Source organism: Hemitrygon akajei, chromosome 3 (assembly GCF_048418815.1).
Source record: "Hemitrygon akajei chromosome 3, sHemAka1.3, whole genome shotgun sequence".
Classification (NCBI taxonomy): Eukaryota; Metazoa; Chordata; class Chondrichthyes; order Myliobatiformes; family Dasyatidae; genus Hemitrygon; species Hemitrygon akajei.
In genome coordinates this window covers 179,921,135-179,941,713 of record NC_133126.1, presented here as the reverse complement: position 1 = coordinate 179,941,713, position 20,579 = coordinate 179,921,135, and the positions used below count along the sequence as shown (strand labels likewise).

At 39.0% G+C, this 20,579-nt stretch overlaps 1 protein-coding gene across 5 annotated transcripts in view; it reads left to right on the top strand.

Moving 5' to 3' along the window:
- The window catches only part of xrn1 (5'-3' exoribonuclease 1), a 136,102-nt gene that overhangs the window by 45,819 nt on the left and 69,704 nt on the right, over nt 1-20,579 (top strand). For all 5 annotated transcript variants that reach the window (XR_012098411.1, XM_073041507.1, XM_073041505.1 and 2 more), the window contains exons 6-14: nt 2,098-2,183; nt 2,517-2,604; nt 3,470-3,638; nt 3,736-3,803; nt 5,156-5,287; nt 10,362-10,440; nt 10,704-10,824; nt 14,157-14,246; nt 18,611-18,767. Coding sequence is in view for 4 of the 5 variants with exons in the window: in XM_073041507.1 (XP_072897608.1) it covers nt 2,098-2,183; nt 2,517-2,604; nt 3,470-3,638; nt 3,736-3,803; nt 5,156-5,287; nt 10,362-10,440; nt 10,704-10,824; nt 14,157-14,246; nt 18,611-18,767 (990 nt within the window). In the remaining variant the exon portion in view is untranslated. The remainder of the gene's footprint in view (nt 1-2,097; nt 2,184-2,516; nt 2,605-3,469; nt 3,639-3,735; nt 3,804-5,155; nt 5,288-10,361; nt 10,441-10,703; nt 10,825-14,156; nt 14,247-18,610; nt 18,768-20,579) is intronic.

The window sequence follows — 20,579 nt, the reverse complement described above, 5'->3', positions numbered from 1 at the left end:
GGAAATGACGACACAGCAGACATTTTAGTAGTTTAAAGGCAGCCCAAATGGAAAAACTAGAAAAACTAATAAAAAGACTGATAGAAAAGACCCCCCTCCTCCACCGGCCCACCACCCACCAAAAAGTCCACCTGAGCCTAAAGGAGGCCAGAAAAAAGAATAATAACACTATATCTACCCCCGTGTCTCCAGAAGGCAACTCCAAATATATAAAAGAGAAAAAAAAAGATACACACAAAATCCGAAAAAAATAATTAAACACTATACTAAAACAGACTTCTTAATATAGCTGCTAATAAAAAAAAACGAAAAGAATATAAGCACTGGTAACTATTATAAATCGGCTAAAAACCCGAACAAATAAAAATAAGGTTGTAGTAAAAAAAGACATTATGGGAAGGAAAAGGCAAATAAAATGGCGAAATAGAAAAAACGAAGAGTATTTTAGAAAAAGGAAAACTGCCATCTTAGTTAAACAAAAAATGAAGAAAACAAGATGTATATCTAAAACGTTAAAAAATTCACCGTCAAAGGACTAATAATAATGTCCAGAAAAAAAATAAAATGGTTGAAATAAGTAAATTGGAAAGATTAATACATCAGCAAAGAAAAACTTTAATTGAAATATAAAATGCAAAATAAACCTACACTAGTAACCAGAAACAAAAATCTTAAACTTATAACGATCGGAGTTCATAAAATGATTATGAACTTTAAAAGAATAGAAACGGACATAGCCAGTACTGCGAAAACCATACATTTATTCGAGGCGAGATTCCAAAGCAGTAGGATAGTGCTCATCCAGATAACTTCGAGTTTCAAATGTGGAGAGAAAAATACGCTGTGGTGCATTTGAAGACGAGATTCTAAGTCTCGCAGGGTATAAAAGCGCTGGTTTAAGCTTTTTCTCGTAACATTCGGACATCAAAAGCAAGCCGTGCCTTCATCACCTCTGGACTGAAATCTTCCACAAGACAAAATTGGAAATCTTGAAATTTAATCATACCTAAGCGACGAGCTGTGCGAATAAGATGCTCTTTAACATGCACATAGTGAAATCGAACAATTACAGCTGGTGGTTTAGATGAAGAAGTTGGTGATCGGCGCATAATGGAGGGTTCTCTGGAAATTCAGAAAGGAACGCATCCTTTAAAAGTTGAGCAAAATACTTGGAGGGGGTCTCTTTGTTCAATGCCTTCAGGGAGACCAAGTATGCCTAAGTTCTGTCTTCTAGATCGATTTTCAAAATCGATGCTCTTGGCTTTAAGTGTTTCCAACTGTTTAATTGCCAAAGATAATTTCTGTTCCAAATTCTCAATTTTCAAGTCTCGCTTCCAAGCGTCCTCTTGCAAAGTTGTGATTAAAGTTTAATGCTGTTTAACTTCATGACCAATCTTAACCAGAGAGTCCTGGAAGGACGTTAAATCTTCTTTAAAAGTTTGTCGTTGTTCTTCAAATTTTTCATTAAAAAGCTCTAATAACGTATCGTAAGTCAATTCAGTACGCTTGGGTTCAGTCTTTTTTTTCTTTCCGTTGCCATTGGAATCTTTCCCAGTGTCTCGCCCTTTAGATCTTAAAGCCATTTCTGTATTCATTTCTTCAAAATTCACAGTACAATCTCAATGATAAATCCTAAAAAGTAATAAAAATCTTCTAGTGTAGGTAAAAATAGGTTAAATAAGGGTGATTATAGGTTAAAAAAGTAAAGGTAATGGAGCAAATCCAAAACGGTACTCACTCCATGAGCACCTAGTGACCTCTAGACAGAGTAAATTTGATGCCCTACTATCACTTCATGTCAGATTACTAATTAATAAAGTGCTGTTAATTGTAGATTTAGGTAGTATTGACAGTCTTATGCTACAAAAACAGAGTTTATTTTAATGCAAATTGATGTTGTTCTGTGTTGGTCAGCACAACATTATGGACTGAAGGATCCACAATGTGCTGTGCTATTTTATGTTCCACTTCAGAAAACTTGATATGTTTGCGCTTTTGCACAATTTTTAGTATAGTCAAGGTAAATGCGTTCATTCATCTCCCAAGATTGCTTTTTAAGTAATTTGCTCTATAATGAGTAATTTCTGTTTTACGCAGATTATGCTTGGATTAACAAGCCATGAACCAAATTTTTCCCTTTTGAGGGAAGAAGTTCGATTTGGTGGCAGAAAATCTCAAAAAAGGTAGGATCTTGGTGCTTTTCAACAGATTTCTTCTAGTTTTAAATTAAAATTTGGAAATGGAAAGCTCATGTTGATTTTTGATTTTTTTTCCCCCTGCATTTGTAAATTAATTGCTGGAAATATTAAATAACTAAAGAGGTGTGCAATGTTTTTTCTGAGAACAATGTATCTTTTCTTCCTGGGAAGTAAATCTTTGGAGTTTACTACTTCATGTTATCCCCAAATTGCAGGGATAAAATTCTTTAGGTTCTTGATATTTCAGTAGCTGGATTATTCTTTATAATGCTGATTTTGTCCACAAGCATGTTTTACTAACAGTTTTCTTCGTTGCAGGATTACTGCAGTTGAAGAAACAACATTTCATTTGTTGCACCTGTCCCTAATGAGAGAGTACATTGACTATGAATTTTCATCTGCACGAGTGAGTATTTGGATCAGAGTTAATTTCTAATGAAGATGATGTTTGAATTGAATGCTCTTGTGTTCTTCAGTTCATTGGTCCAGGGTTTGGACTAAAGCTTTGATGGGCTCTGCAAAGTAAAATACAAAACTGGTGGAAATTTTATTGACAATTAAGTGTGCTTGATAGAATAACATACATTATTTTGCTTATTTCATATGAGTATGAATAATTGAAGACAGCTGTTCGTTGTTGGATTTTGTGTATTTTGTTGATTTGTATCAAAGACTGCATGAGTTCAGGTCTGAGAGGGAAAATGGATCAACCATGGTGAATTGGTGGAGCAGACTTGATGGGCCAAATGGTCTAATTCTGCTCCTGTATCTTAAAGTCTTATGTAGCTTATATTTGTCCCTGCTCTCTCTGGGGAGAAAAGCCTGTTTCCATACACTATTCTGTTGGAGAGAAAACTTTTTTCAGCTCGCCTGGCACAGAACGATGGAGCAAAGTGATTGGAAATTTGAGGCTGCTCTAGAGCTAGCTCCCAGCAAAATGATTTCACAACGATCACAGATCAAACATATGGCTTCCATTAATGCTTTGTTCCTTTAGCTGTCTTGTTGGTTGTGCCACCACTGTTGGTATTTGGAGACTAAACTATCTGAATAGTGCTTTTAACATGGAACAGGCAAACAGTTTGAATTCTTTGTCAAATATTTTTTTACCCACTGTGTAATAAATACATTGTTAAATTGAATTTGCTGACTTGAGACGTTGTACATTAGCAACTGGCTAATTTACCATAACAATCTACTAGGTTGAAATTTACATATATTATTTTGGAACCTTGCTTTTGATTAAGTTGCTTGTTGTTCTCAATCAACAGGGAAAGATTTCTTTTGAGTATGATCTTGAACAGATAATTGATGACTGGATATTGATGGGGTTTCTTGTTGGTAATGATTTTATTCCTCACCTACCTCATTTACATATCAATCATGATGCACTGCCTTTGCTATACAAGACATATATTGAGGTCCTGCCAACTCTTGGAGGTGAGTACTTGAAACAACATATTCTAGCTTGGTGTCAAATATTGTTTCATAGACATGGAAATAATTAGTAGATAAATTTTAACTTTATTTTGATCAGGCTATATTAATGAAGGTGGAACATTAAATTTGGAACACTTTGAGAAGTATCTTATAAAACTGTCAGAGGTAAGCTGAGGTTACTTCTATGATTTGAATGCTTTATTTGATTTGCTTCTGAATCATAATTTGAATGGATGTTTTTAGATTGGTCTGGTTGAGGGAAAAGCTCAGTTTATGTCAGCAGAATTGGTACATGCGGGTTTGATGACAGCATTTTTAAGAGCAGTTTGGATGTGTACATTAATGGGAGGGGTATAGGGTCCAAGTGCGGGTTGATGTGAGTAGGCAGAATAACAGTGGAGCAAAGGGCCTGTTTCTGTGCGTATGACTCTGGCCATTTTGACCCTAAGGTTTCAATAATATGCAGTGACTGTTGTGCAGATTTTGAAGATTCATCCATTTTGTTGAACATGTGACATTTTTAAAAAAACCTTATTGTCCTTTTTTTTTACATCTACAGCGGCTTTAAACATAGTTTACCTGAAAGTATTTACAGGTGACGTAGTGGCTAATAAATTGGACAGATGGAAGAAATTAGAGTTTTACTATTTTTTGTTGTTTTATCTTCCTTTTTCTTTGTATAGCCAATGTCAATTTTGAAGCATAATTTTATGTCTCACTTCCCATTCAAAGAGATGGAGTTAGAGGTGAACTCTGCATCTCTTGGCCAACTTTTCAATATACAGGATGTATATCAGAATTCATGTGATCTGTCTTTCCATTTTACACCTCCATTGATTCCAGCTTGATTGTTTCTTTTGTTTTCCTGACCTGAGAAATTTCACTTGGACTTTGGTCAACTTGAATCTTTAACTTTTTGCTCCATTTATTTTTTTAGTTAGAAGACACATTCTAGATGAATAGTGATCCATATATAAATTAACTCTTGTTTAGGTGCTCAAATTGTGAACCTCAATAAATAAACCGTTGGGCTGATTCTTCAGGGTAGTTCCCTGCTTTAGTTTAAATTAGAAGTTTTCAAGTGGGATATATTTTTAAAGCAATATTCTGAAGTAGTAGATGTTGTTCAGTGCAAATGTGTTTGGTAAATGTACTTATTGTATGTTTAATAACACCCTTTTTGAGCCATTTTACCAATGGCAGGGTATGATCCTTTATGGTTTTAATTCTTATTTATCAATGATTTAATGGTAAGCATTAAATCTGTAACACAGCTTTTCACATAACTGCAAGATTCAAATGTAATAGAGGCAATTGCAAACTTAAGTTTCTGACATTAAATTAAAGTTATTACTCTGTTTTATAGAATACAGCAAGGTTTTTAAAGAAATGTCTGCTAATTTATAGTGTAGCATGAACTAGATTTCTTTTGTATTTGATAATTGATGCTATTATCAATTCAGTCATATTTGAGTGTATATTGTTTGTGATGAATCATAACAATTATTTGATTACAGTTTGATCGTGAACATTTCAATGAAGTTTTTGTTGATCTGAAGTGGTTTGAAAGCAAAGTGGGTAAAAAATACCTAAATGAAGCAGCAGGCGTGGCAGCGGAAGAAGCAAAACAGCGTAAGAAGGAAAATAAAGTGAGTATTTATCTTATTTAAGTCTTCTCTCTCTGCACTGAGGTGCGCTAAATTTAAAAAGCAAGCCTGTCAGGACTTTCTGCAGAGCCTGAGATCATTTTAGATATTAGACAATTGGCAAGGGTAAATAAAAAGAAGTTAGGTTTAAGAGGAGCAGCCATTGTTTGAATGGACAGAGTGGGTAACGGAATCTTTTGCTCAAGGGGCTTCATGAGGAGAGGCTGAGACGAGGTAGAGGTCACTATTAAGTTTCTGTTTCTTTCTCTATTAGTGCTTAGCTAGAGTAGTGAGAATTGTTCCCAAGTCAGTGGGTGTGCTGCTGTTGCAAGATGTGGGAGATTTGAGAGAGTTCCAGTCTCCCTGATTGCTGCATCTGCAAGATGTGCATTGGTTGTAGATCATGTTAGGGAACTGGGTGACCTTCGATCATGTGGCAGAATGAAGAGGTGGTAGATAGGAGCTACAGAGAGACAATCACACCTAATTTGCAGGAGGTAGGTAAGGTGACCATCAGGAGAGGGAAAGGAGATAAGCAAATATTGTGGAGTATCCCTATGGCCATTTTCCTCAGTAATAGGTATCTTGTTGGGGGAGATAATGTACTAGGGGAAATCTGCAGCAACCAGGTCACTGAGCACTGAGTCTGACTCTGGCTCAGAAAAGCAGGGTGCAGAAGAGGAGAACAGTGGTGATAGGGGATTCAGTAGTTAGATGGGAGATTCTGTGCATGTGAAAAAGACTCCTGGATGATATGTTGCCTCCCTGGTGTAGGGTAAGGGGTGTCTTAGATCAGATGCATGGCATTCTTGGGAGGGGTTGGTGGTGGAAAGGCAGCCTGAAGTGGTATAATTTGGTAACGATAACAAAAGGGATGAAGTCTTGAAGTGTGAATGTCGCAAGCTAGGAAGGAAGTCTAAAAGCAGGACTTCAAGGGCAGTAATCCCTGGATTGCTGCCTATGCCATGTGCCAGTGAGGGTAAGAATGGGATGATAGGGCAGATGAACGTGTGGCTGAAGAATTGGTGCATGAGGTAAGGTTTCAGATTTCGGGATCGTTGGGATCTCTTCTGGGGAAGGTATAACCTGTAGTAAAATGCGGGTTACATCTGAACTTGACTGGGGCCAGTGTATTTGTGAGTTTCATGGAAGCTATCGGGGAGGGTTTAAGTTAGGTTGGCAGGAGGCTGGGAACCAGAGTGATTGGTCAGAGTTGGTATAAAGATAGATGCAATGTGTAGACAGACTGAAGAAGGATAAGCACTGGATGGGGCATAACTGCAGTCGATTGGATGGATTGAAATATGTCTTTTAAAACAAGAAGCATCAGAAACAAAGGTGATATACAGAACATGAGTCAGCACATAAAACTACGACAATGCGCTCATTGCAGAGACTTGGCTGGCACAAGGGCAGGAATGGCTGCTTGATGTTCCGGGGTTTTGATGTTTCAAAAGGTATATGGAGGGAAGAACAGGTTGATGACTGCAGAGAGGGTAACTCTCTGATCAGGCATAAAAAAAAAGAAACGTGCCTTGAGTTGGAGGAGGTAGGGGTGTCCATAATGAATACTTTGCTTCAGATTTGCCAATGAGAGGGAGTGTATGACGATAACAATGGGCTGATCTGCTAAAATATGTTGATGTTAAGAAATTGAGTGGGGTGGAAATTTTGAAAGACATTACGATAAATACGGTCCTGGACCAGACCGGATATACCCTGGGTTACTAGGGGAAGTGAGATAAAAGATTGCAGCTCCTTTCATGATGATTTTGGGCCCTCACTGGCCATAGTCATAGTTCCAGATGCTTGAAGGGTGGCAAATGTTATTCCTTTGTTCATGAAAGGTAATAAGGATAACCCTGTAAATTTTTGACCAGTGAGTCTTACATCAGAAGTGGGAAAACTATTGGACTCCTAGAGACAGGATTTATGAATATTTGGAGAAGCATAGGCTAATTAAGAACAGTCAGCATGGCTTTGTGAAGGGCAGGTTATGCCTCATGAAACTGATTGAATTCTTCAAGGAAGTGACAAAAGAAATTGATGAAGGTAGTGCATATGAGGTGTATATGGATCTTGGTAAGGCTTTTGACAAGGTTTCACACTGAGCAGCTCATTATGAAGTTCAGGTGATAATGGCATCCAGGGAAACTTGACTGTGTGGATTGAGACTTGGCTTTCCCGCAGAAGGAAGAGGGTGGTGGTAGCTGAAACGTCTTCTGTCTGGAGGTCAGTAACCAGTGGTGTTTTGTGGCAATTTGTTCTGGGACACCTATTCTTCGTGTTTTTTGTAATTGACTTGGGTGAGGGAGCGGATGGGTGCATGAGCGAGTTTGTGGACAGCATTTAGCTTGATGGTGGTGTTGATAATGTTTTGATGGTTAGCAGTTCCAATGCAACATTGAATGCAGAGCTGGGCTGAGAATTGGTAGATGGAGTTCAACCCAGAAAAGTGTGAAGTGATACCCTTTCGAAGGTTCTTCTTATGGGAGTGTATAGGGTTAATGGCAGGATCCTTAGCAGTTTGGAGGAACAGAGGGATCTTGGGATTCATGTCCATTGATGCCTGAAAGTTACTGTGAAAATTGATAGGGTGGTTCAGGGGGTGTGTAATATGTTGAGTTTGAGAACCATGAGGTAATGTTTGTATAAAATTAGTTCAACCACACTTGACTCTTGATAAAGAAGGTACGCAGTATTCTTTCTTTCATCAGGAGAGGTGCTGAGTGTAAGTTACAAAGTCATGTTGCAGCTGTATAATATTTTGGTTAGGGTATGTTTGAAGCATTGTGCTTATTTCTGGTCATCGCACTACAGAAAGGATGTTAAGGCTTTGGAGATGGTGCAGAAAATGTTTACCAAGATCAAAGTTCAAAGTAAATTTATTACCCAAGTACATATATGTCACCATTACAGTACTGTGCTAATGTCTTAGGCACATATACATAGCTAGGGTGCCTCATACTTTTGCACAGTACTGTACTATCCTGAGGATTATTTTCTTGTAGGCATTCATGATAAATACAAAGAAACTTATGAATCAATAAATGACTGTACACAACAAGACAGACAAACAACCAATGTTCAAAAGACAACAGACGGTATGGGAGAAAACCCAACTGAACACAACCGAACAAACAAATAAATAAGCAGCATATATTAAGAACATGAGATGAAGAGTCCTTGAAAGTGAGTTCATAGTATTTTGAAATAGTTCACTGCTTAAGTGAAGTTATTCCCTTGTGGTTCAAGAGCTTCATGATTGAAGGATAATAACTGTATCTGAACCTGGTAGTGTGAGGCCTAAGTCTCCAGTACCTCTTTCCTTATGGCAGCAGCAAAAAGAGAGCATGGCCTGGATGATTGGGGTCCTTGATGATGTATGTTGCTTTCCTGCAACAGCGCTCAATGTTGGGGAGGACTTTACCTGTGATGGACTGGGCTATATCCATTATTTTTTGTAGGCTTTTCCGTTCAAGGGCATTGGTGTTCCCATACCAGGCCGTGATGCAACCGATCAGTGTACTCTACACCACAGAGCTGTAGAGGATTGTCAAAGTTTTAGATGACATGCCAAATCTTTGCAAACTTTTTAAAAAAAAAAAGAGGCACTGTCGTGCCTTCTTTGTAATGGGACCTACATGCTAGACGCAGGACAGATCCTCTGGGAATTTAAAGTTGATGGACCTCCGGTTTCCTGCTGCTGTAGTCAATAATCAGCTCTTTTGTTTGACTGTTGTATAGATCGAAGTGTATTAACTCTAAAGACAGTTTGGACAAACTTGGATTGTTTGACAACTGTGGGGGCAAGTTGATAGAAATATATAATTTGAGGGATGTGAATAGGATAGATAGTCAGTGCCTTATTTTCAAGGGTGCAATGTCAAATACATAGTTTTACACTGAGAGGGGAAAGATTTAAAGGAGATTTGTGAGGCATTTTTTTCCACAGAGTGTTGAATAAGGGGGTCGAAGCAGATATGACAGTAATGTCTATGAGACATTTAGACAAACACGTAAACTAGCAGAGAATAGGGGCTTGTGTGATTAGTTTAGATTGGTGTCATGGTTGATGTGGATGTGTTGGGTCAGAGGACCTGTCTCTGTGTAGTTCTTTTTCTGTTCGTCTTAAACTATTCTTTACTGCTGAATAATAAATGAAATGAAATAATGTAAATCAATAACACCATGTCAATAAATTTCTCAAATAATTAATTTTAACATAAGGAATTAGGAGTGTTCCAATCAAACTTGCTTCTTCCACAGACTGAATTTGTCTTTCAGATCTATTTCATCTGCTTTAGGAAAATTCAGCAGAAATATTTCCTCTCGTAACCATCATCAACTCTAATATATATTATCTTTCGATATTAATTAAGTTTGCCTGATGTATTCTCTAATGAGTTCTAATTGTGTTGAGACTTAAAGCATGGAAATGTCTGGTCCACCAATTGTTCAGTGCAAATGGGAGGGGGTTTCTTGTTGATAGATATTGGAAAAACCTGATTATAAATACAAGGGCAAAATACACCTGAAACTTTTGGTAATTAAGCATTAAAAGAACATTACTAACCACTTCCCCATGAACTATAATTTTTCACTCCTTTCTAGGTCATTAAGCCGCCCATGTACAATGACTGTATTTTAAACTATTAAGAGAAAGCCTACATTTGCCTAATCTAAATTTACTTTCAAAAATTGGCTTCATGTTCATGTTCATATTTGAGAATTAACAGATTGAAGTTTTGACTTATCCAACTCAAATACTTAACAAAACGGTTATTGACTGTTTCCATATTTATTCAAGAAGCCTTGATTTCTCTGTAAAGGGAACTTATCTAAGATATTGTTAGCTATGTCTAATATGCAATGTTATGTGATGCCTTATGATTTAGAGATTAATCTTGAGACTTGGAAAGTGTAACTTTTTGATCAGTCCCATGTTACTCATTGTATTAGTTGGCTAGCTGTTGACGAGATATTTCTATTCAGAGAAGCCTGTAGACCTTTTGCCACTTTGTTAAAGGGAATTTAGTTGGGTGAGGAAAAGAATTATCTGTTTGTTTATTTACAGACTAGAGATGATTTGTGCCTAGCTGTACTAGATGAAGCAGAAGCCTGCTCAGACTACAGTACTGAATTGAATCACAAAGGTATGTGACTTTCAGTATATTACCATTCATTCTTTAGATCTCAGAAAACCATTACATTTTTCTGTCCCTTGAGAACTTGCTTGCTTTGATTAGCTAATTGAGATAAACTGTTAAATTTAGCATAAAAATAATGTATTTGTTTTTCAGTTTAAATATTATAACTATTTTGTCGAAACATCATTGTGGACTTCAGCTAATTTACCTAGCCACATTTTATCCCCTATCTGCACTTAAATGAATAATGTATGTGGTACACTTTTCAGATGCATTAGACAATGACAAAGATGAGGACCATGAGGATGAGGATGATCTGTTTGAAACAGAATTCAGACAGTACAAGAGAGTTTACTACATGACTAAAATGGGCGTAGAAGTTGTTTCTGAGTAAGTGAAATTTGTTTGTTACTCACACCCAATTTTAACATTCAAGCATGACTATATTAAGAATAATCAGAAGGTCAGCTAAAACAGATGGGAGAGATTTTAAATGGATCTTTTGCATCTGTATTTTCTCAGGAGACAGAGTCTATAGAAGTGAGGTAAAGGCAGCAGTGAAGTCATGGTCCAAATATAGATTGCAGAGAAGTAGATATTCGCTGTGTTGAGGTAAATCAGGGGGACAAATCCCCAGGGCCTGACAATGTGTTTCCCTTGGACCCTGTGGGAGGTAAGTGCAGAAACTGCAGGGGCCCTAGCAGATATTTAAATGATCTTTAGCAATAAGTGAGGTCCCAGAGGATTGGAGGATAGCTAATGTTGTTCTGGTGTTTAAGGAAAGCTCTAAGAATAAACCAGGAAATAATAGGTCAGTGAGCCTGACATCAGTAATGGGAACATTATTGGAAAATATTCTAAGGAACCAGATGGATAAGTATTTGGATAGACATGGAATGATTAAGAATAGTCAGCATGGCTTTTTGCGTGGTAGGTCAGATCTAAACAATCTTATAGTTTTGTGAGGAAGTTACCAGCAAAGTTGATGAAGGCAAGGCATGGATGTGGACTTCAGCAAGGCATTTGAAGGGGCCCCGCATTTGAAATTGGTCAAGGAGGTTCACTTGCTCAGCATTCAAGATGTGGTAGAAAATTGGATTAGACATTGGCTTTCTGGGCGATGCCAGAGTGTAGCAGTAGAGGGTTGCCTCTCTGACTGGAGGCCTGGGACTAGTGGTGTGCCACAGGGATCTGCATTAGGTCCGTTGTTTTTTTTTCATCTATATCAATGATCTGGATGATAACGTGGTAAACTGGATCAGCAAATTAGTGGATGACTTCAAGATTGGGGGTGTAGTGGGTGGTGTGGAAGACTATCAAAACTTGCAGCTGGGTTTGGACCAGCTGGAAAAATTGGCTGAGAAATGACAGATGGAATTTAATAGAGACAAATGTGAGATGTTGCACTTTGGTTGGACCAACCATCTTACACAGTGAGCAGTGGGGCACTGAGGATTGTGGTAGAGCAAAGGAATCTGGGAATACAGCTACATAATTCATTGAAAGTGGTGTCACAAGTAGATTGTCTACTTCTAAATCTTGAGGTCTAATTTGGAGTATTGTGTGCAGTTTTGGTCACCTACCTATAGGAAAAATATAAATAAGATTGAAAGAGTACAGAGAAAATTTATAAAAATGTCAGGTCCAGAGGACCTGAGTTATAAGGAAAGATTGAATAGGTGAGGACTTTATTCCCCTGAGCATAGAAGATTGAAGGAAGATTTGATAGAGGTATACAAAATTATAAGAGGTATAGATAGGGAAAATGCAAGCAGGCTTTTTCCATGGCTTCTGCCATGTGCAGAAGTTCGCTGATGACACGGCCATAGTGGGGTGTGTCAGGAATGGACAGGAGGAGGAGTATAGGAAACTGATACAGGACTTTGTGATATGGTGCAACTCAAACTACCTGCGTCTCAATATCACCAAGACCAAGGAGATGGTGGTGGACTTTAGGAGATCTAGGCCTCATATGGAGGCAGTGATCATTAATGGAGAATGTGTGGACCAGGTTAAGACCTACAAGTATCTGGGAGTACAGTTAGACGAGAAGCTAGACTGGACTGCCAACACAGATGCCTTGTGCAGGAAGGCACAGAGTCGACTGTACTTCCTAAGAAGGTTGGCGTCATTCAATGTCTGTAGTGAGATGCTGAAGATGTTCTATAGGTCAGTTGTGGAGAGCGCCCTCTTCTTTGTGGTGGCGTGTTGGGGAGGAAGCATTAAGAAGAGGGACGCCTCACGTCTTAATAAGCTGGTAAGGAAGGCGGGCTCTGTCGTGGGCAAAGTACTGGAGAGTTTAACATCGGTAGCTGAGCGAAGGGCGCTGAGTAGGCTACGGTCAATTATGGAAAACTCTGAACATCCTCTACATAGCACCATCCAGAGACAGAGAAGCAGTTTCAGCGACAGGTTACTATCGATGCAATGCTCCTCAGACAGGATGAAGAGGTCAATACTCCCCAATGCCATTAGGCTTTACAATTCTACCGCCAGGACTTAAGAACTTTTTAAAAGCTATTATTAATGCTTTTTGAGATAGTGATTTAGATGCATATCATATTTTTTACTGAGTTAAGTATTGTATGTAATTAGTTTTGCTGCAACAAGTGTATGGGACATTGGAAAAAAGTTGAATTTCCCCATGGGGATGAATAAAGTATCTATCTATCTATCTGAGCTTGGGTGAGACTACAATTAGGGGTCTTGGGTTAAGGGTGAAAGGTGAAATGTTTAAGGGAAAGTTAAATTTTCACTCAGAGAGTGGTGAGTGTGGAAGGAGCTCCAAGCTCAAGTGGTGGATGTGATTGTGATTTCAATTCCAACGTTTAACAGAAGTTTGGATAGGTACCTGGATGGGAGGGGTGTGGAGAACTGTGGTTTGGATGCAGGTCGATGGGACTAGGCCGTTTCAGTGTTCCGGCATGCACTAGATATGCTGAAGAGTTGGTTTCTTTGCTGTAGTTTTCTATGACTATGAATCTGAAAAGATGGTTCTGGGTTTTTTTTTGAGATGATCCCTATTTGTTGAAAACTAGGAGGCCTGCCAGTTTGTGTTGTGTTGGGTGGTTGGTGGGATCAGGGAACATGGGTGGACTTTCAGCTGACAATTCAATAATCTGTCCAAGGAGTGGTGATAGGTGGCATTGCCAGGGAGAAAATTTGAGGAGAAAGTTTGGGTTAGCTAGCTGTCCCAGGTCCCAAGATTTTTGGAGAAACTTGATTTGAAGTGTTTAAATTTAACATTGAGGAGTGAGTAAAAATTTATTTACCTCGTGTCTTGCATTGGCTCCAGAAATGCAGCATTGTGAATTTAGTACATTAATTTCTGACAAGTCAGCATGATTTTTACTTTCTTGTACCAAGAAAGCTGCACTGTTATTTATGTGAACACACAATGGCTGTATTGCCTGTCCAGTGTCCAAGGACACTGTGTATCCAGTGCATAATGAGACACTGGTTGAGAAAACAGTTGAGTTTATATCTGTGGTTAAAATGATGCCATAACTGTTTATGCTTGCATGTATAGAGTTGGTACTTGGATAAGGTATTGGATAATATCCAAAAAGAGGGAGAAAACATCTGTGGAAAATATGATTTCGTTTCTGGAGAAATCAATATTCCCTCTTTCTCACCCCTGTACTCTTAGAATCCTAATAGTAGTGGTTGATAGTTTTCAATATTTGGAAATGTATTTATTTCTTTCCTTCCTATTCCAACAGTGAATTTCTTGCTCAACAGGCAGAATGTTATGTTCAAGCAATACAGTGGATTTTGCACTATTATTACCATGGTGTGCAGTCCTGGAGCTGGTAGGTGTTTTGATGGAGATTTTAAAATATATTTGTGTGAAACAGTGCCACTGCTTTATTCAATTATAGTTCTACAACTTATTTAATCTCTCACTGTATGTAATTTAAAGATTTGTTTTAGAAACAAACTTGGTAGAGAAAGTAGAACTATAAATTAAGATGCCACTAGTCAGATAGATTTGCATCTTGGAATATACAATATAATTGCAACCTCCACAGTAAAGTTAGCGATGTTTGTTTTTATCTGTAGGATGTCCCTGGAAAAATTTCTTTTGATTTTTGCTGAGAAGGTGGTAATGAGCCATCAGGGTCCTTCTGCTGAAAATACTTCGGCACAGTATTGTGGGTTGAAGGGCCTGTATTGTGCTGTAGGTTTTCTATGTTTCTAAGAGCAGAATTTGGTTAGGAGATTCAGGAACTAAGCCAGAGAGTTAAATATTGTCAGATTAGGATGGGCTTACGACTATGACACATGCTAACCCTGCCTTTGTGATGGAGGTCATGACTGCAAGTGAAGAAGTGAACCTGTTAATCAGGCAGATTGCTTAGTCCTGGATGATGGAGTCCTACAACATAGAAGCAGGTCCTCTGTTTGAGATGTCTGTTTGCACTAATAATATTTTCCTAAATTTGGCCCATATCCCTCCAGTCCTTTCCTGAACATGTACCTTTTGAAATGCTTCTGAACACTGTAATTGTACCTGTCTCCATCCACTCTTAAGTGGAAAAACTTGTCTCTTAGATTAGCTTTAATTTTTTTCTGTCTCACCTTTAGCCTATCTGCTAGTTTAAGAATCCCCTAACCTTGGAAGCAGACTTGACTACCTATCTATGCCCATCATAATTTTATAAACGTCGTAATGTCACTCCTCAACCTTCTGCACTCCAGTGAGAACAATATCAGGCAATCCAAGTGGTCTTTTTAAGTCCTGCCGAAGGGTTTCAGCCCGAAATGTCGACTGTACTTTTTTCATAGATGTATAGTTGAAGTCAGAAGTGTACATACACCTTAGCCAAATACAGTTAAACTCAGTTTTTCACAATTCCTGACATTTAATCCTAGAAAACATTCCCTGTCTTAGATCAGTTAGGATCACTACTTTATTTTAAGAATGTGAAATGTCAGAATATTTGTAGAGAGAATGAATTATTTCAGCTTTTATTTCTTTCATCACATTCCCAGTGGGTTAGAAGTTTACATACACTTTGTTAGTATTTGGTAGCATTACCTTTAAATTCTTTAACTTGGGTCAACTGTTTTGGGTAACCTTCCACAAGCTTCTCCGAACAAGTTGCTGGAATTTTGTTCCATTCCTCCAGACAGACCTGGTGTAACTGAGGTTTGTAGGCCTCCTTGCTCACACACGCTTTTTCAGTTCTGCCCACAAATTTTCTATCGGATTGAGGTCAGGGTTTTGTGATGGCCACTGCAATACCTTGAATTTGTTGTCCTTAAGCAATTTTGTCACAACTTTGAGGGTATACTTGGGGTCATTGTCCATTAGGAAGACCCATTTGCGACCGAGCTTTAACTTCCTGGCTGATGTCTTGAGATGTTGCTTCATTACATCCACATAATTTTCCTTCCTCATGATGCCATTTATTTTGTGAAGTGCACCAGTCCCTCCTGCAGCAAAACACCCCCACAACATGATGCTGCCACCTCCATACTTCATGGTTGGGATGGTGTTCTTCGGCTTGCAACCCTCACCCTTTTTCCTCCGAACATAACGATGGTCATTATGGCCAAACAGTTCAATTTTTGTTTCATCAGACTAGAGGACATTTCTCCAAAAAGTAAGATCTTTGTCACCATGTACACTTGCGAACTGTAGTCTGGCTTTTTTTATGGCGGTTTTGGAGCAGTGGCTTCTTCCTTGCTGAACAGCCTTTCAGGTTATGTCAATATAGAACTTGTTTTACTGTGGATATAGATACTTGTCTACCTGTTTCCTCCAGCATCTTCACAAGGTCCTTTGCTGCTGTTCTGGGCTTGATTTGCACTTTTTGCGCCGAAGTACATTCATCTCTAGGAGACAGAATGCGTCTCCTTCCTGAGCGGTATGACAGCTGCGTGGTCCCATGTATACTTGTGTACTATTGTTTGTACAGCTGAACGTGGTACCTTCAGGTGTTTGGAAATTGCTCCCAAGGATGAACCAGACTTGTGGAGGTCCACAATTTTTTTTTCTAAGGTCTTGGTTGATTTCTTTTGATTTTGTTTGTAAAATTCTGACCCACTGGAATTGTGATATAGTCAATTAAAAGTGAAATAATCTGTCTGTAGACAATTGTTGGAAAAAATACTGGTGTTATGCACAAAGTAGATGTCCTCAATGTCTTGCCAAAACTATAGTTTGCTAATAAATCAATGGAGTGGTTAAACAATGAGTTTTAATGACTTCAACCTATGTGTATGTAAACTTCTGACTTCAACTGTACGTGTCGCTGGTCTTTTCAACTAAAGCCTTCTATTCGAGGCATCAACCTAGTGAATCTCTTCTCATGCAAATATATCATTTACCTACTATGATGGCCCCAAACTACACTCAATATTCTAAGTGTGGCATAATTAAAACTCTAGCTACCTCTGCTTCAGAATTATATCCCAAACTTTGACTTTGATTCAGCTTGCTTGCCTTTATAGGCATGGGTATTGAGTACAAAGTACATTTGACGTTCCCTACTCTGACTACCTCTGCTGCTAATTTGAGGAAGATGATGAGCTTGTACCCCAAGGTTCTCAACATAAATGCTTATAAGGTCTTTTTCATTTACTGTACATGTCCTAACCCTCAACTCATGTCCTCTTATTTGAATCTCCCCTACTCCCAATGGAAAAAGCCTATCCACGTTAACTCTATCTATCCCTCTCATAATTTTAAATACCTCTATCAAGTCCCCCCTCAACCTTCTATGCTCCAAAGAATAAAGACCTAACTTGTTCAACCTTTCCCTGTTACTTAGGTGCTGAAACCCAGGCAACATTCTAGTAAATCTTCTCTGTACTCTCTGCTTTACCCTCGTCAACTTTCCTCATAACCTCTTCAATACTCCAAACAAGGCCTTACCAATGCCCATGACAAACAACAAAGGAACCAGCATGGACCCTCGTGGTACACCATTCATTGCAGACTTCCAGTCAGAGGAATGATTCACCACCAGTATGCACTGCCTCCTTTTACCAAGCTAGTGTTGGATCCAGTTTCTCCAAACCTTGGATCCCAGGTGACCTAACTTTCTGGGTCAGCCTACCATGTAGTACTTGTCAGAAGTTCACTAAAGTTCATGTTTGCTACTTTACCTACAGGAACTTTCTTTATAGCCTCCTTAAAATACTCAAATCCATTAGTGAGACAGGATTCCTCATGCACAAAACCATGCAAACTTCCCTAATCAGTCTCTGCCTTTCTAGGTTATCATAAATTGCATCCCAAAGAATTTTCTCCAGTAGTATCTATTTATTTATTTATTGGTACAGTGCAGAATAAGCATTTCTGGTCCTTTGAGCTGCATCACCCAGCAACCCCTGATTTAACTCCACCCTTATCATGGGACAATTTACAATGACCAGTTAACTTACTAACCAGAAAACCTTTGTACTGCGGGAAGAAACTGGAGCACCCAAAGAAAACCCATGCATTCCACAGGGAGGATGGACAGACACCTTACAGATGATGTCAGAATTGAGATCTGACCTCTGATACCCCTGCGGTAATAGTGTCGCGTTACCAGTACACTACCAGTTTTCCTCACCGGTCTGTAACTTTTTGGTTGTGATACTGAGCTGCTTCAGATTTGTTGGAGCTGCACTCATCTGCAGAAATAGAAAAAGTTTTATTATCTACCAGCTGATGCCTTTTAGTTGACAGTCAGGAATTATGTCACTCACTGTGGAATACTTACTCATCATAAGGCTCTTTTTGGGCAGCAGGAATCTTCCAATGTACCTGTAGGTATCTAATCGTAAATTCTTCCATCGCATTCTGTCATCTAAACTGAAAATGCTGAGAAGGTGACAGGAAGCAAACCATGAAACCTTGGTGGCAATTTTCACCAGTTTTCATAGAATCATTGTATTATTAGTTTATTTGAAAGGTATTGCAGTGAAGGTGCATTTTGTCATATTTATCCCCATTTTTGAGTTAGCCACTAATGAATTAAACTTCTAGTGAACCAATAAATTCAGTGGTTCTAATGGAATATCATTTGTCAGTAAGATTAACTTTTTTTTCTGGCAAATGAAAATTTGCTGCATCTTCTGTTTTTTTTCTAAGATTTTCTTAAGCATTTTGCTATAAGACAATTTGTTGTGTTGCAGTCCAGTGCCATATAAATAACAAAATGTCTTTTTCACTGATTAGGTACTACCCTTATCATTATGCACCTTATCTATCGGACATCTGCAGTATCAGTAAGGTGAAGATAACACTTGAAATGGGAAAACCATTCAAGCCCTTTGAACAGTTACTTGCTGTTTTGCCAGCAGCTAGTAAAGAGCTTCTGCCCAGTTGCTACCAGGTAAATTTGCTTGGTATTTAAAATAATAAAATTATAAATTTGCATTTTAGTGAGAATTACCTGTGATAATTTGCATAACATATTGTTAAATGCCAGCTGAACTCAAATATATTCAATTCAATGGATGGGACCCGGAGCGATAGAGCAGCGAAAGAAGTGCATGGAGTAAAGCCAGATCCAATAAATAGAGAGGCTTTGAGGAAAGAGAAGCAGAATAAAGGGTGTAAAGGTAGTAAGGTAGAAGGGCTAAAATGCATGTACTTCAATGCAAGAAGCATCAGGAACAAAGGTGATGAACTGAGAGCTTGGATACATGCATGGAATTATGATGTAGTGGCCATTATGGAGACTTGGCTGGCACCAGGGCAGGAATGGATTCTCAATATTCCTGGATTTCAGTGCTTTAAAAGGGATAGAGAGGGGGGAGAAAGGGGAGGGGGGAGAAAGGGGAGGAGGGGTGGCATTACTGGTCAGGGATACTATTACAGCTGCAGAAAGGGTGGGGAATGTAGCAGGATCCTCTTTTGAGTCAGTATGGGTGGAAGTCAGGAACAGGAAGAGAGCAGTTAATCGACTGGGGGTATTCTATAGGCCCCCGAGCAGATTGGGAGGCAGATTTTGGAAAGGTGCAAAAATAACAGGGGTTGTTATCATGGGTGACTTTAACTTCCCTAATATTGATTGGCACTTGATTAGTTCCAAGGGTTTAGATGGGGCAGAGTTTGTTAAGTGTGTCCTGGATGGATTCCTGTCACAGTACGTTGACAGGCCGACTAGGGGGAATGCCATACTAGATCTAGTATTAGGTAACGAACTGGGTCAGGTCACAGATCTGTCAGTGGGTGAGCATCTGGGGGACAGTGATCACCGCTCCCTGACCTTTAGTATTTTCATGGAAAAGGATAGAATCAGAGAGGACAGGAAAATTTTTAATTGGGGAAGGGCAAATTATGAGGCTATAAAGCTAGAACTTGTGGGTGTGAATTGGGGTGATGTTTTTGCAGGGAAATGTACTATGGACATGTGGTGGATGTTTAGGGATATCTTGCAGGATGTTAGGGATAAATTTGTCCCGGTGAGGAAGATAAAGAATGGTAGGGTGAAGGAACCATGGGTGACAAGTGAAGTGGAAAATCTAGTCAGGTGGAAGAAGGTAGCATACATGAGGTTTAGGAAGCAAGGATCAGATGGGTCTATTGAGGAATATAGGGTAGCAAGAAAGGAGCTTAAGAAGGGGGCATGAGAAGGCCTTGGCGAGTAGGGTAAAGGAAAATCCCAAGGCATTCTTCAATTATGTGAAGAACAAAAGGATGACAGGAGTAAAGGTAGGACCGATTGTAGATAAAAGTGGGAAGATGTGCCTGGAGGCTGTGGAAGTGAGCGAGGTCCTCAATGAATACTTCTCTTCGGTATTCACCACTGAGAGGGAGCTTGATGACGGTGAGGACAATATGAGTGAGGTTGATGTTCTGGAGCATGTTAATATTAAGGGAGAGGAGGTGTTAGAGTTGTTAAAATACATTAGGACGGATAAGTCCCCAGGGCCTGACAGAATATTCCCCAGACTGCTCCACGAGGCAAGGGAAAAGATTGCTGAACCTCTGGCTAGGATCTCTATGTCCTCGTTGTCCACGGGAATGGTACCGGAGGATTAGAGGGAGGTGAATGTTGTCCCCTTGTTCAAAAAAGGTAGTAGGGATAGTCCAGGTAATTATAGACCAGTGAGCCTTACGTCTGTGGTGGGAAAGCTGTTGGAAAAGATTCTTAGCGATAGGATCTGTGGGCATTTAGAGAACCATGGTCTGATCAGGG